This window comes from Myxocyprinus asiaticus, chromosome 14, assembly GCF_019703515.2.
Source record: "Myxocyprinus asiaticus isolate MX2 ecotype Aquarium Trade chromosome 14, UBuf_Myxa_2, whole genome shotgun sequence".
NCBI classification, from domain to species: Eukaryota; Metazoa; Chordata; class Actinopteri; order Cypriniformes; family Catostomidae; genus Myxocyprinus; species Myxocyprinus asiaticus.
This window is the reverse complement of record NC_059357.1, coordinates 28,497,457-28,514,913: the sequence shown is the minus strand read 5'-3', so window position 1 is coordinate 28,514,913 and position 17,457 is coordinate 28,497,457. Positions and strand designations below refer to the sequence as shown.

General features: G+C 36.7%; 1 protein-coding gene across 2 annotated transcripts in view; it reads left to right on the top strand.

The window, feature by feature from the left end:
- arhgap23a (Rho GTPase activating protein 23a) overlaps positions 1 to 17,457 on the top strand; it is a 104,026-nt gene that overhangs the window by 2,326 nt on the left and 84,243 nt on the right. The window contains exon 1 of one of the 2 annotated variants that reach the window (XM_051716293.1): positions 10,381 to 10,595. The exons of the other annotated variant lie outside the window; for it this stretch is intronic. Within the exon in view, the coding sequence (XP_051572253.1) occupies positions 10,542 to 10,595 (54 nt within the window). The 5' untranslated portion in view covers positions 10,381 to 10,541. Of the gene's footprint in view, positions 1 to 10,380; positions 10,596 to 17,457 lie in introns of those variants that run through there. 2 annotated transcript variants of the gene reach the window in all.

Sequence of the window (17,457 nt, the reverse complement as noted above, 5' to 3'; positions counted from 1 at the left end):
TTTAATGGCAGTGACTTAATGAGAGGAACAGGAAGAGACTATTATAAAAAAGTATCTGTGTGAGCAGAGACAGGTCAGCGCTGGACAGGGACCTGATCCAACCTGAGTGTTTCTGTAAGTGTGTGTGGGTAAATGTATTCACATGGAACATTGCCATCAGGCAAACAGTGTGCTAGCCAAACAACAGACCACCATGGGTTGAAAGTAACAGTAGATCAATACTTAAAAAAAGTCAGAAACACACACATCCAACAACACATATTTTTGCTCTAATTAGTGCAGGGGCATTTAAGGTTATTAAAGGCTGAAAAGTAAAAAAAGAAATAATAATAGCTCAATAATAGCCCCATAATTCAAATCACTTAACTAAACTATGTTTTGTTTTTTTGTTTTTTATGTAAAAATGCAGAACGTTTTTTGTGAAGGTTAGGTTTAGGGGTAGGGTTAGGGTTAGGGGATAGAATCTATAGTTTGTACAGTATAAAAATCATTATGTCTGTGGAGAGTCCTCATAATGATAGCCGCATCAACAGTGTGTGTGTGTGTGTGTGTGTGTAAGAGAAAGCATTTGTGAAGGTCGTCCCATTGACTATTGTATAGAATGACTCTGTATGACAGTAAGAGTAGCTGGCTCTGTTAGCACATTGCAAACCGATTAAAAATAACAGCTGCTTTTGTGCTACACTGTAAAAAGTGGTAACCTCTAATTGTTTCTTCAATGTAAAAAGTATTGGGCTGGTTTTACTCAAACAATTTAAGGCAACTATTTGCAACAACTTTTTGAGTATTTTGAACTCAACAAATTGTTTTTTTTTTTTTTTTACATATTAGACTTGACATGTTTTCAACATGTAACCCTAAGTAATGCCAAACCGATCTCATGAAAAGTCGTACATCATTTACGAGTTGACTATTTTGTATGATCTGGCATGATGTTGTTCGCATAAACAACTTCATCACGTGCAAATTCCCAGATGTCTAATGCAGAAGTAAGCGTGAGTTTTGCGCATGAGGCATGAAGGACATACTTATTTATATTATGCCCTTACCCAAACCCCTTATCTAAACTTAACCAGTCAGCAAAGTGTGTAAACATGATAGGAAGCTGTTGTGTGTGACAGAAGCAAGTAATTGTCGCGTATTTGATGGAAACGATGTCCAGCGACGTCATTGGCTGTAGTGATAGTTGTAGGAATTCAAACGAGTGCAGTTGCACGATATCATATGAATTAGCCAAATTTAGAAAAGTTGTATGAATCCTGACAATTCGCCAGTGTTGCAAATGCCAACTCAAAATAATCGATTTACAAGCCATTGTTTTAAGTTATAAAGGCAATATTCATCTTGTAGGGAACTACCATTTCAAGTAATATTTATGCTAGACATATTTTTAAGTTAGTTACACTTGATTTTCAAATGCATTCAATTTATATTCCAAAGTTACTAATATAACCTATTTATTGTAATATATATATATATATATATATATATAAAATAATTAAAAAAAAAGTGTAGTCAAGTGTCTCAAAACAAATTCCAAATATTTATTCATTTTACAGTTACAGTTTTTTTTTCTTCTTCTTCCTTTAATTGTACAAACTCTCTATGTCCTTATATGTCCTCTCCCCTCACATTTTTCAATCAAGATTGAATGGTCTTTGCTATAAAAATTTTCTCCCTCTGCCATGACTTTAAATGATTAGATCTCAGATGCTGTCGATTGAGCTTAACGTGTATTGAACCCATAATACTCCAGCTATTCTGAGAACTTTGCAGTACAACGCTGCTGATATTGTTGACTTTTGTATGACAAATTGCTTGCTTTGTTTGGATTAATGCGTCTGCTAACTGACTAAATGTAAATGTATAACTTACTACATCAGCAGTCACAACCTTCATCCTCTGCTGTATCTAGAAGACACTTCAAGACCCCTTAAATAAAAATGAGAGTTTGGTAGCTTTTAGTCCATGTGTGTTAGCCTTGAGGTCATCTATGTGCTAGTTTACTCCTAAAAAGGGACAAAATTCACTTCAAGCAGATACACACATTTTAAATTTCAAAGTCTTTCTTTTCCAAGAAAACCAACAAATTCTGTCATCATTTACTCACCCTAATGTTGTTCCGAACACATATGACTTTTATCTGTGGAACACAGAAAGAGTGTTAGCATCACACACTATTCACTTTCATTGCATCTTTTTTCTGAACAATAAAAGTGACTGCCTAACATTTCATTTTGTGCTCCACAGAAGAAAGTCATACTGTTTTGGAACAATATGGGGTGTGGGCTGAATGATTAACTGAATTAAAATCGAAATCGCGATATGACCCAATGTGATTTTCAAACCGTGAGGGCTGCGATTTAATTAAATAGTGTCAACGTGCTGCCCACTGTGCTGCGTCTATGTGCACGGCTGTTTTGTCTGTAATGTGTAGTGCTTTCTTAAATACATGTAAACGGGATCGCTGTATTACACATGTGGTTTCAGAATGGTTCTGTGCTCCATACACACAAACTCATGATGTGCACTGAGTTCAGTTAGGTGTGCTAACGTGCACTGAGCGCATTATTTAAAGCGCCCCTCATTTACTTTAATTGCACATTTGCATAATTTCACATAACTCGATGTTTGGCTGCTGCAAATTACTATACAAATATAAAATAACACCATGAGAGCGGGTTTTCGTTGACTGCAAGGCAGATGACAGCATTTAACTGCATTAAAAGGCTGTTGTCAGCTCAACTTCAAACAACAGAACTTCCGTCCCTTCAGTTTTCAAAATAAAAGCTTCCACCGAAATAAAGTCTTGAGAAAAGGCATGAGGGTTTACTGGGACTGCGTAGTAATTTAATTAAATAAATAAATTACTAATAAATAATAATAATAATTATCATTATTACTATTATAATTTATTATTATTATTTAATAGTAATAATGATAATTATTATTATACAATATTATATTTCTATAATAATTTCTTAACATTATTATTGCAATAATATAATATTTCAGTTGTGTTTCAAAAAAATAATGATGAAAAGTGAGTTGACCCTTTCACAAATTGGACAATTTTTTATTTATTTTTTTTACAAAGCAGACAGATGCAATGTGATTGTGATGCTTTCCCCACCCCCTCTGTTTCACTATTTTATTTATTTAGTTAGTTTTTTTTTTAAGAGGACTCAATTGTGAACACCCTTTTTCCTATTTCCGGCTGGCAGTAAAGCATGGGCAAAACATGGCTTAATTTTGATTAAAAGGAATCACATTTTTTTTTTTTTTTAAATAATCGCAATTAGTTTGTCCAAATCGTTCAGTCCAATATTTTCTCCCTCCTTGTCCACCCTTTCATATCTATCACATCTTTTGCCCTGCCCCTTTCATCTCTTTCCCTCTAATTTAATATGTGACCATATTGTGATATTTTAGTTTTCGTCGTCATGCTGGTTAAATTACATGGATTGTTGATTATATTTGGAGGGAAATTTAGAGGGAAAATTTATCCCACTCAGTAGTTAGTGGGCAGATGGCTGTGGGTTTGTGCTTAGCGAAGCATTTGTATCTCTACTTTCCAAATATTTCTCATCTGTACATGTTTTCTTAGTGTCATATTAACTAACTAACTTATAAACATTATTGACAGATTTATAATGCAAACATTGTTATTGTAGTTGTAGTAAATTATAAGGAAGGTTTTAAAGAGACTGGCATGTACTTCAGAGTTATGTTTTACAGATTGCACTCTTTCCTGATCTTGATGTATAGCTGAGTAAGCTCACTTTAAAGTGATGCCTAGGATCATTCTGAGTGGTGGTTGAATAGTGTATTAGGTTATTATACACAGACATTTCTTTGTAAGCATTGGTGAAGTCTGTTGGAACTTTACTTTTGAATTAACCAATACTTTATATTGAGCAGGGACACTTTATGTAATGTTGTGTTGTGTTGTGTTATGCTATGCTATGTTGTTTGATAATTTTTTTAATATAATTTTTTATGTTGTTTTATCAAGGTTTCTGATGCTGGCTACATAATGGAACATTACAACATAATGAAAATGTTAAGGACATCATGAACGTTTTTAGAAACGTTGTAGTATGTATCTATATGTTTCTTCGTGTATGGATGCTTTTGAACATGTAGAGGTTAGACCCTGGTTTTTCACCTTTAGTTTGGAGGAAGTGATGTTAAAAGAAAGGAAGTGGCGGTATGTGCGCTATGCCACATGTGAATTAGGAGGAAACAGGACGTTAGCACTTTACAAGTATCATGAGATGGTCTCAGTGACCAAAAACAGCTTCAGTATCCTCATCACAGCTCATAAAAAGTGAAAAAAGTAGTTTATGTAACACAATGAATTGCCTTTCCGAGAATTTCCTCTCATTCCAGTTCTTTTAGTGCTCTGTTCTTTCCTCCAGGGATAAAATGGCAAAGTATCACAGATGTTCTCCTGTCTAGATCTGGTTTTAGTAGAGGTTTTAAACATTTATAATGTAATTTCTGTCCAGGGATTGAGTGTATATGAGTGAGGAATCCCAAAGGTTCTGTATCAGTATCAAAACCTGTAACTCCTAAAGTGACATCTTAAAGGAAAATGCACACATTCATATAAACATACATACTACTTTTTAAGGGCCTTAACATAGATTCAATATTTACAGCTAGTCAGTGGGGTCCAAAATGGGGACCACATTGAAAATCAAAATCTAATTTTAACCTGCATGAACAGAAAGTTTTAGGATATAAAAAGAAATGTAAATCAAAGAAACAATAAAAGGTCTGTTTTCTTTGCTTTTCCTTTTTACACAATCTTGAGGAGTCCATGCCAGCTGGAGTACATGCTGTCATTAAAGCAAAAGGGGAACATACCAATAAATAAATAAGTACTGGTTATAATATTTATCTTTTTATTTCTTAAGTTTAGTAATTTGTAAAACAGACCAGTCTTCAAATGTAAAGCACAATGCTGCATGGCCCACAGATTGAAAAGAGTGAACAGTGTAGATTTATGACAGGCTGTAATAGCCACAGAAGACATGGGTTCATGAACTCTGTGACCTCTCTCTCCTCCTGCCCCAGACACAAACATCCCTGTGGACACCTCAGCTGAACTATTAAGGCCCCATGTAATGATACAGTTTTTATATTTACAGAATAGTATTAGAACTGAACATACACTCACATATTATAGTATTAGAGTGCAGTCTTTCCTGATGGAGTGTATGAAATGATAATGGAGTGTGCAGTAGCTGCAGGACTTTATTATGAGCACTGGGTGGATATAATGAGATAAGCACATGGGAAAGTCTTTGAGCAGCACTGGAACCACATACACGCTTGATTTAACAAACGTTTTGGTACAGTGAAAACACTGATTCGGAAAAAAGTGAAGATAAAAGCAAACAACAAGAAAAGATTGAGTTCGCTATATTTTCCCTTCCAGTCATGTGAAACTGTCCAAGACATGATGTTTGATTGAGAGTAAAAAGCAGAGCTTAAAGACAGGATGGCAGAAAGTGGAAGTACTGTAACAGCATGAGAGAAACACATGTGGCTGTGTCTTGATCCTGACTAAGTCTGGGAATGGAGCTGCAGTCTCCAACTGTTTCCATCTCCTCTTATCTTGTGGCTTGCAGGTTATTAGGATAATTAGGATAATTTTGTCTGGTTTGGTGGTAAGAGAGGATGAGTAGTGGGGATAATGGGCATTGGAGGGTAATATCTCACACATGCATGAACACACACCGTGGATGGAAGTTAAGAGTTAATTTAATTAAACTAGCGGAGGTAACATAGAGGGTTGAAATAGTTTTGAATTTTTAACAACAACAACAATAATATTGCATTTTATTTGTATAGCACCTTTCATACATCAAGTGCAGCTCAAAGTGCTTCACATATCAAAAATGAAAAGTCAGTGAAAGTAACTGCATTAAAATACATAACGCATTAAATAAATGTTTAAAAAATAAATAAATAAAAAAATAATAGTAAAAAGTAAAACATTCATTCACACAAACATGAATAAAAAAGTACATTTGATTTAATTTAGTTTAATTTTATTTCTATTTTATTTTCAGTTTGTGCTATCAGTTTAGTTTGGTTTTCATTAGTTTTCTCTGTTAGTTGTAGTTTAGTTTAATTTTGTTTCAGTGTTTTCTAGTTTTAGTCTCTACAAATTGTTGATTTATTACCAATACGGTCCTCAAAACACATACAGACAAATCAACATAACATTGCCTGCTTTGTTTGATTTGTGTGTTGAAGAAACATACAAAAAAGAGCTAATAGAGTATTGCAAAGGCTCTCCCTGTTTCTTACTGTTTATCTAATGACAGCCACATGGGCTGAGGCATTGAGTCAGTGGTAGGGCCGAGTGCCACGTTCTCTATATTTCTGTGTAGAACCAGCAGTGTGTTAGCTTCAGTGCCCTGAGGATGAGAAAATTTAAGGTGCTCTCTGATGGGATACAGTTTTCCAGAGGTCTGCAGTCTTAAAGCATCTCATGAGCTCCCACACTTCAATTCATTTCATTTCAGTTTAATCAACAAGACAAAAAAAAAAAAAAAAAACGTACAACATGTACAACGTACACAACGTGTTTTGTCTTTGTCCTGCTGTGACCTATGTACTCCGCTGTTGGGTTTGTTAACTTGATCTATGTGAGCAAAGACATGAGGTTGCTGTCATATTGTTTGCTCTGTCTCTCCGAGCAGCTTTGTAAATGTGCTGCCGGTCGGCCAATAACAATGAGCCAGCTTGACTTGACTTCCTACTGTATATTTACTCGAAAGTCATTTCACACCCTAGCCTTCCCACAAATCAAACTCAAACATACCAAACAAAGTTAGCTGTTGGAGTGCCTCCAAGAAATAAAAAAAAAACACAAACATGAAAGGTTTTGTTGGCTATTTTTACAGAATTAATTGTTCCTAAGAAAGACTCATTAAATCCAGCATTATATTTTTGTGCTGTAAAACAACAGGGCTAATACAGCGACCTTTAAATCAATATTACATTTGCTCGTGTGCTTTCCTGCATCAGATTGACTGATCTGTCATGAACACACCATGTTCTGTAGAGCTCTTGACTGAAGCGCCTGTATGTTTAATATCCACATTCTGCTATTTGCAATAGCTATAATTCCCAAAATGCAATCTCTGACCTCCACAGCTCCACAGCTTCAATCTCCATGCCAGCATTTGTCACAACCAGAGATTCTTTTATACTGAAATACCAACCTCCGCGGCTCTACCACTGGAGAGAGCGTAACTGTGAACTAGCGTAAATCACCGTTAGCGGATACCATACAAATGAATGGGGAAAGCCGTAAACTGACAACTACCTGCTGCAAAATGTCTTCTCTTGTAAAACAGCAATTTTGTCATAGTAAACTCCACACATAGCTCATTCCAAAAGGATTGTTATTGTTTAGTGTAAAACATGATGAAGATTAGCAGGCAGGCGGTCATTTCATTAAGTGATGAGCTGTTTCCTTACAAAAACAGTTTATTTAGCATACCTATAACGGGGTTCAAGGATGGGCAAGGAGGACACGGGAACATCAATATAACTTTATCGACATAAGTCAACTTAAACAAACATATACACACAGACACACACACAGTGGCCGCGTGCGTCTCTTTCTCTCTTGAACTGACGCCTCCGTCTCGTCTTTATCCCCCTCCCGGCTGATTAGGACAATTCAACACTGGGCATGCATCCTCATGGCCCGGCCACGCCCTCCTCCTCGTCACAGTCCTCCACCGCCCAATTCAGGCTGGAGAATCCTCCGGCTTGACATACTCCCCTCCCTTCATGGATGGGAGGGGTTGCCCTTCCGGTTGTCTTTCTGCCAGCAGGTCTTCCCCACCTCTCTGGAGCCCTGGGAGAGACGAGGGGAGGGAGAGGGGAAAGGGAAAGAGCGAGGGGGAGAGACAGAGAGAGAGAGTGAGAGGAGAGAGAGAGAGAGAGAGAGAGAGAGAGAGAGAAAAAAACTCACACGCCGGTCCCCGGCCACGCCGTCACTTGGCCCTCAGCCATTCCTTCGCCCTCTGGTGGACGACAGCCGCTCCTCCCCTGGCGGATGGCAGCGAGTCCTCCGACCCCTGTTGGACGGTAACGGCTCCTCCGCTTCCTGGCGGACGGCAGAGGTTCCTCCATCTCCCGGTGGACAGCAGTGACTCCTCTGTCCCCTGGCGGACGGTAGCGGCTCCTCTGCTTCCCGGCGGACAGCAGCGGCAAGGACTCCACGACAGCACATCCCTCCTTTTTCATGGATTTTGATACCAATGTAACGGGTTTCAAGGATGGGCAAGGAGGGGGGCTTGTGTAGCTCAGCGTGTAAAGACACAGACTACCACCCCTGGAGTCGCCAGTTCGAATCAAGGGCGTGCTGAGTGACTCTAGCCAGGTCTCCTAAGCAACCAAATTGGCCCGGTTGCTAGGGAGGGTAGAGTTACATGGGGTAACCTCCTCGTTGTCACTATAATGTGGTTCTCGCTCTCGGTTGGGCACGTGATGAGTTGTGCGTTGATGCCGCAGAGAATAGCGTGAAGCCTCCACACGCGCTATGTAATGCGCTCAACAAGCCACATGGTAAAATGCACGGACTGACTGTCTTAGATGCGGAGGCAACTGAGATTCATCCTCTGCCACCCAGATTGAGGCGAGTCACTATGCCATCACGAGGACCTAAAGTGCATTGGGAATTGGGCATTCCAAACTGGGGAGAAAAGGGGAGAAAAATAACAAAAATAAAAGGATGGGCAAGGAGGAGGCGGGAACCAGCAGAACTTTAATGACATAAGTCAACTTAAACAAACATAAATGCATAGAAACACACACAGCGGCCGCGTGCGTCTCTCTCGAACTGGCGCCTCCGGCTTGTCTTTATCCCCCTCCCGGATTAGGGCAATTCAGCGCCGGACGTTTTTTTATATTAAGTAAGTGCATATAGTGTGGACTGGTTAAGTGCTCTCGAAACAGATGTGTTTTCAGCTGGTTTTTGAATGTTGAGATGGTTTTAGCAGATCGTATGGAAGCTCATTCCACCACAGAGGAACAGATAAAGTGAATGTTTCACTGTGTTGTGTCACTCTTTCAAACCTATCATTTATCTCCAATTTGGCATAATATGAGTCAGGATATACACTAACAAAAAAGTACCAAAAGTACTGTACCATGGTAATACCATGGTACCACCACTTTTTTAAGGGTAGCTGGCGCTAGAAACTTTATTACCTAAAGAGGAAATTGGCAGTTAGCTCACTCTCACACATACATACACACACACACACACACACACACAAACTTGTTTTTATATCATTGTGGGGACTCTCCATAGACTTCAGTGCATTTTATGGATTTTATACAGATCTAACGATAATTTCTATCCCTTAACCCTAACTCTGTCCCTAAACCTAACCCTCACAGAAACCTTTTTGCATTTTTACATTTTCAATAAAAACATAGTTTAGTATGTTTACTAAGCCATTTTCCTCGTGGGGACCGCTGGCTGGGCCCCATAAGGTAGGTGATCACAGGTTTTACTATACTTGTGCAGACATTTGGTCCCCACAATGTAATATAATCATAGTACACACACACACACACACACACACACACATGTTGGAGCAACTATCATTTTGAGGACTCTCCATAGACATAATGATTTTTATACTGTACAAACTATAGATTCTATCCCCTAACCCTACACCTAAACCCAACCCTCACAAAAAAACTTTCTGCATTTTTACATTTTCAATAAAACATTGTTTAGTGTGTTTAAGCAATTTAAATTATGGGGACACTAGGAATGTCCTCATAAACCACATTTATAGCATAACATCCTTGTAATTATCAGTTTGTAACCTAAAAAATGTCCTTGTAAACCACTTAAACCTCCCCCACCCCCCCAAACACACACACAAATACTTTCTCTATATTTTTACACACACACACACACACACACACACACACACACACACACACACACACACACACACACACTTTCTCTATATCTTTATTCTTAAACCTTCCTTTTTTTCAGCTGTTATGTCTTTTCGCTCCTATCTTTTAGTCTGGGTACAAAGAGGGCTTTGTTTTCATGGCCTTGAACGCACCGCGCTCTGGCGCCTGTCACGCGCCCTGATCATCACGGTTTCTGAACGCAATGCTAGATGTGCGGCTAATCGACGCGTTATGTAATACCCCCGTACTGTCGCTAGAGGGAGCTCCGCGCCCCAGAATTCAATACACAGATTTATTCAACGAGTTGTTCTTCAGTGGGACAGGCCGGTGGTGGAGGAACGGATTTGCATCGGGGCGAGGGAAGAGGGAGGGCACTGCGGGAAGCCCAAACAACGGGAAAGAGGCGAGGGGACGGAAGAAAACTGGATAGGTGCAAGATAAATCGTTCGTATAATTTTTAATATCCTACTTTTTTATTTTTATTCGAAATAACATCGTATTTACAACCCCTTTACCTCCACATCAACCCACTCGGTATCCCCCTGCAAAACAAGTTAAGCTGTCCAATGAATGGAGTTGCATTTTGCCTTGTTGGAATACCTCCGTATCCTGAAAACGATGTAAGTGTAAGAGTTTTCCTCACTAAATAACAACGCTAAAAGATTTAGTATGTGATTGTCTGCATATGTTTGTGTAAAGTCGAGTTTAAAATCATTCTCTTTGTTAAATAGTGTCGGAATAGTTGGTCAGAGAGCACGATTTCCTAAGAGGATTAAATACTCTAGCGTGGCTACAATGTGTACAAACTGAGAGATAACAGATGAGACTGCTATTCCTCTAGAAATTTATTTTGACATATAGCTTGATTTAATAAAGACATTTGATCCTTTACTAGTTTATGAATCTTGCTAATATCAATCGCACATTGTTGTTGTGTCACAATTCAGCTGCACACCCTGTCAATCAAATCACTCCACATGTCATTTATTTAGCTATCTGAACATCTGAATTAAAATCTAAATCATGTGGAAAGGCGGTTAATGCTACATAGACATACGTAAAATATAGATTATCTACCTATCTATCTATCTATCTGTCTATCTATCTGTCTGTCTGTCTGTCTGTCATCTAATTACATAAACAATAACATAATATATAACAAAATATTACATCATAAATTGAGATATGTTGTGATTTCGTAAACAGGTTCCTTGGAGTTGTTCTTTGAACTGGTAGAATTTGTGAAAGTTTTAAAATATGAAACAAATATATATATTTTTTTTATTTCCGTTCCCACTTTTTCTAAGCAGGTTAGTCACCCTTCTTCTGTGTGTTACACTGGTTTGTGTTTGGGTCTGTGGTCTGTTTTTATTTAGGAGGAGGGTTGTTGAAACAAAGGGGAACCATATACTGTATTTGTAAACCACTATATAGCTGAGTGACAGTGTGTGTTCATGTGTGTCGTCCATGTGTGTATGGGTATATACCAGCACACTGCTGCATCACACTGAGCAAATAGCTCAAAAAGACTGTATGTCTTAGATATTTTCTTTGTCATAATTCTTATTTTACAGTGAGTGATTTTCCTGTACTTTTTATTTTTTTTATAAATGTCCAACCACTGCAAATGCAGCAGCTGTATGGATAAAAGGATAACAGGAATTTTGTGCATCATTAGCAATAGATCATATTACATCAGTACTGTTATTGTGGATTTGCCGCAGAGTTAACTCAACTGAATCAGCATGTCTGTTCTTGTCTGTTTTAGTACCTGTCTTACTTATTTTTACACTATTATTTTCTAATAAGGACTCTATCTTAAAGATAGACATACAGTGTGTGTTAACATATCTATTGGTTCTATAACAGCTCTATACTGCATCCAAAACTAAAAAAGTTTGAGTTCATACTAACGTCAGTGTGGCAATATTATAATAATTGATGCTCAAAGAACTCAGCAAAAAGCACCACAGATTTCTGCAGAATTCTAATCCTTGCATGTTTGTTTATAATATTTTGGCTAGCTTGATACTGCTTTCAGGTACCAATAAGGGTGTAGCAATCTTAAATCTGTTTTTTACCATATTTAAATGTATTCCACAGAACTGAGAATTCTGCAAATTTCCCTCCAAAATCAATGCAGAAAATGTAAAAAAGTCTGCAAATATTATCTGAGCCTTATTATTTGGAAGCATAATAATCTTGGTATACTAGAGTATAGTAAAATAATAAAATGAGAAACGTGAGGGAGTGTATATTTTGTGACTGATATTTGTTGATTTAAATCTTACATGAACCTAACTTAGGACCCCTTACACAGTTAGTAAGAAAGAGAAATATATATTAGTGATGCAACGAATTGAAAATTCTTGGCCTAAACCGAAACCGAAAATTCTGGACACACTGGACCGAAAATGATTATTTTAATTTAGACTTTGGTATAACTGAACAAATTCTAAATGTTATTATTAGGGGTACAGCAAACCACTTTTTATATAACTACTCATTTAATTATAAAACAGAGTAAACAGAGAAGAATTACATATAGAAATGTGTAGTCTATTAAGAAAACCTTTATTGTTAACTACAAAATTAACAGTAATTCCAGTAAACATCTTCAGTTGTAATGTCAGCTTTTATTTTGGCAGAATGTATCGGGAAGAACTTTGAGCTCTAAAAACAGATGTGTGTCCTATGAGTGTGTCAACAACAGAGTAGCGCTCATTCACTGAAGCATGCTGCACATGCAAATTATATATTTATTTATTAAACACATCCTTTTCCATTCACAAAATTATTGTATTGCTTCAAGAGCCTTTGAATATAATGCACAAGTCATATGGACTTCTTCAATGGTGCCTTTAATGTCATATTGTAACTTGACAGTAACGGCTATGACACACAATACTGGAGCACTGGAAAACTCTCTTCATTAATGCGCTAATTACCAAGAGAATGATCACTTAATTTCTTGGGATGTGGGACTTTAATATTCAACATAAACAATGCTTTTTTTTTCTCCATGCAAGTGTTTCTGTTACCGGATTTTAAAGTAACCATTTCCTATGCAAATTATGCTATTTTATTTTACATATATATATATATATATATATATATACCGATATGGTGGTCAATATAGTAAATTTTTTAGCTGGAATGAAAACAGACCTTTTCTATGTGGATTGTGCACTAATTTTGCACCGATATGACTATGCAAAGGTACTCAAAGGGCTGCTTTCTTAAACAAATATTTTTATCAAAGAATATTTGACATTATTATTGTTATTAAGGGACATTGTTTATTAACTTTCCAGTATGTATTTCAGAAACTAGCTAGCAACTTACCATGAAGACACCGCTTAACTCCGCACTGTCTGCAGAACCACCATCAGCACATCTCTGTAAACAATGGAGTAGGAGCATGCTCTGCTGGACAAACTACGTTATGACACCTATTCTAAATCACCTCAAGCACTGTTTTCTGCATTAAATGTTCTGAAAAAAGTTTTAATATCTGCGCATATCAGAAAACATACGCAGATACCGATATATCTGTGAAAGGCTAATATAGAGAGAGGTAGAATGAAACAGGCAAACACTGTAACATTATGAGCTCAAACGCATCTGCGGACAGTTTAAATGATGCTGTGTTGCACACCGGTCTATTACTGTAGTAACACGATGGCTTAACAACAAAACGAACCGTGACTGGTCTTTACATGTCTCAGTCGCTTCAAATGCAATTTTTGGCACCCTCAAGAAAAAAATCGGCAAAATAGGAAAATGGTCGAAAAATATATCGGCAATATAATATCTATAAATTGGTCAGGCACAAATATATATGTAAGGGATAATCCACGTCTAGGTGTGCGTTAAACGATTTTAAACGCATGACGTGGAGGCGAAGAACCACCCAACGCGAATGTAGTCTGCTGGTGTTGTTGTTTTCCTCTCAGGGTGTGGTAGGTGTTTGTGTGTGAGAGAGAATATGTGGGAAAGTGTGTTGTCAACAGTGGCTGCTCTCTTTCCCTCTCTCCCAGTCATGCCTAATTGAACCCTGATTCAATTATCACAAAGCGGTTAGGCAGAGAGAGGGAAAGGATAGATGGAGAGGGAAGGGAGAGAAAGCACATGAGAACTCACTTCATTTCATTTCATTTAGAAAGGCCAGCAGACTGCATTAGGTGTGTTCACAAACATCAGATCAGAGCAGTAAGTCACGTGGACACAGACTAACCCTGTTCCTACAAACACTTCAAAACTACTTAATAATGAATAATATCAAACTAAGATATGAGGTTTGCTTTAAGACATTGTTTTGCCAGCCTCTATTACTTAATAATGGGATTTCAATCAAGCAAAGAAACCGTTATGCAAGTGATTCCCCCATTACTTTAAGAACTTAATTGTTAGTTATTCTCTAATTGCATAACAAGACTTCAGGTTGTAAGATCTAACTCAAGCTTGGGAAGGTATTAGAGTTGAACATGAGCGGTTTGGTGCTTTAGAGCTGCCCATGCCTATTAAAATCAAACCACTGAGATGCTGTGAGGATTATAGATGATATATGTCCAGGGTTGGGGAGTATGAAATACATGTAATGGGATTACATATTTAAAATACAAAATATAAGTAACTGTATTCCACTATAGTTACAATTTAAATAATTGGTAATTAGAATACAGTTACATTCAAAAAGTATTTTGATTACTGAAGAGATTACTTTGCATTTTATTGTCATTTATTTCATTTAATATTTAGTCTTTTCAGATGGAAAACATTTATACATATAAATGATGCGATCCAAAGTGCATTTGAACAGCGGTGAATCACTTTCTTATGATGTGTTGCATTCATACGAGCAGACAGAGAAGTAAGATTGAAGTAAGTTTGGAACACAAGAAATAGAAATAAACCTTGTGTAAATTGTCAGCTTTACACTAAGCTAAAATGCTATTTCTAGCCATTTTACATGCACATGTTACCAGACACGATCATATTTTTTTATCAAGAAAATTCACGTCGGATCATAATTTCTTTTGTCTAGTAAGACCTTTGATATTAGGGCAAAAATCATATTCTTGATGATAATTTTTGTATTGTTTTCCTGTCAAAATATCTAAAAATCTTTAAAACAAGATAAATTTGATATATCTTGTTTTAGAAACAACACTGCATACGATATTTAGGTTTTTCTGAGAATGTATTTTTAACATGTGTATTTAGTCTTACTGTACTGGCTTTGAGTTTTTATAGTCAAAACAAGTTAAAAAATCTACCAGTGCTGAAGAAGTAATCCAAAGTATTTAGAATACGTTACTGAACTTGAGAAATCTGACGGAATACGTTAGAAATTACATTTTACAGCATGTATTCTGTAATCTGTAGTGGAATACATTTCAAAAGTAACCCTCCCAACCCTGTAAATCATAAATCAATATTCTAACATACTACTTTAAATTGGCACTCTGATTCATTCTTTTTTTCATATTGAGTTGATGTAGGATGACCTGGCAGAAAACTTGAGTGGAGAAAATCAGAGCAAAAAGTGAGATGGATGAGAGAGAAGTGTTTTTGTTTTTTCTGGCAGGATTGATGCTTAAATCACATGTGCATGGAAAGAGTGTGTGTTAGAGAGAGAGAAAGTTCATGTGAGCAAAGCTACAAACTTAAAGTTTTGGTGTATATGAGAGATAAAGAAAACTAAGACAGGGAGAGAATGTGTAAGGATTAGTGTTTGGAGAGCAGAGCTCCATTAATAAATAGACAGACAGACAGACAGACAGACAGATAGATAGATAGATAGATCTCTATTTCAATAAAATATATTGCTGATGATGTATGCATCCTTTTAGAAGATGCTCACAATCTAGCATTAATTTTGTCATCTAAAGTAATTCAGGATTCTTATTGGTCAGACTGACACAGAGGAGAGAATTTTATATACTCTCTCATCTCAGTCTCGTGCCAGCTTAACGCATACGGGAATACAGGAAATTGGAGGAATTGATCCATGATGCTACAAACCCAAATTTAGAAAGGCTTCCTTTCTAAAAAGTCTGATGGACTGAGTGGGTCGAGATGACACACCCTCCACGACTGATAAAAGGCAGATAAAGGCAAAGAAAAACACTTTTCGGATGGGATTTGTTTCTTAAATTAAGTTTGGATGGTAGTTCTTAACATAGGATGTCTGTAATTTTATGTACTGAAGTTTGGGTTGGGATCTCTATAGTTTTACTAAGGTGGGAGTGAATATTTGTGGATAAGGGCATTATGGAAGGTCATGCATCCATCACAAAAACCTTTGAAATAAGACTTTTACAGTATATGTGATATAATTATAACATTATGTACATAATTAGGGGAGGAATTAATTAAGGTGAGGATCACCTTACGCTGCTATTTCAGTCAATAAAGTAGGGCTGCATGATTTGGACAAAAAGTCATATTGCAATTATTTTGAAAAAATAATGTGATTGCGATCTGAATTATAAACAAAAAACTAGTAAGTGATTCATTTTGACCAAAATTTGGTAATGTTTTGCCCAGGTTCTCTCTTTGAGGGTTCACACTTGAGTCCTCTTAAAAAGAACCAAACTTAGACCGTTTTCACTTTAGCCACAAACAAATAAACAAACAAACAACCAAGTAAATAAATAAAATGGTAGCACTTTTCTTTTTTTTACAGTACTGTTCTACATTTATGTACTATATAATTACAACAGCTATAGTAATTAATAGGTACAAACCCTAAACCTAACCCTATCCCTAACCTTAACCCATATTAAGTACATGTAGTTTCCTAATATTACTCAGTACTTTCTTGGGTAAGTACACTGTAAGAAAGTACACGCAGTGTAAAATAAAGTGCAACCAATAAAACAGTGAGAGAGAGAAAAAACCTTCTTCATAAAAAAAGTCTTCTTCATATTTACATTGTACCTTTTCACTGTGTAGCCTACCTTTTTTTGTCCATGTTGTAATAAGCTCTCAGCCCACTATTCATCATAATTTTTTTTGGAGCCCAGTCAATTTGAACATTATATTATTGTAATATTATAATATTATATTGATGATTATAAATATGATTATTTTATCATTGTTATTATTATACAATAGTAATACAGTTTGTAATCAAATCTTAACATGCATGGTGCATTACTATACGATCCATTTAAACCAAAGGATTTTAAACCGTCAAGCTTTTATTTTGGCGGACAACTGCATGAGTTTCTGTGCAGCTGACATAACAACAGCTGTTTAATGTGTATTATTTGTATATTAACTTGTAGCGGCCATACTAGTTTTGAATTATGCTAAAATCAAATAAAAGTGAATCTGGAGTACTTAAAAAAATTATGTTCTCAGCACACGTAAGCAAACGGAACTGAACTTGGAGCATCTGTTACTCTGAGCACGGGATGGGGATGTGGAGCACAAAACCTCTCTGAAAAACTGTAATAATAACACACTAACACA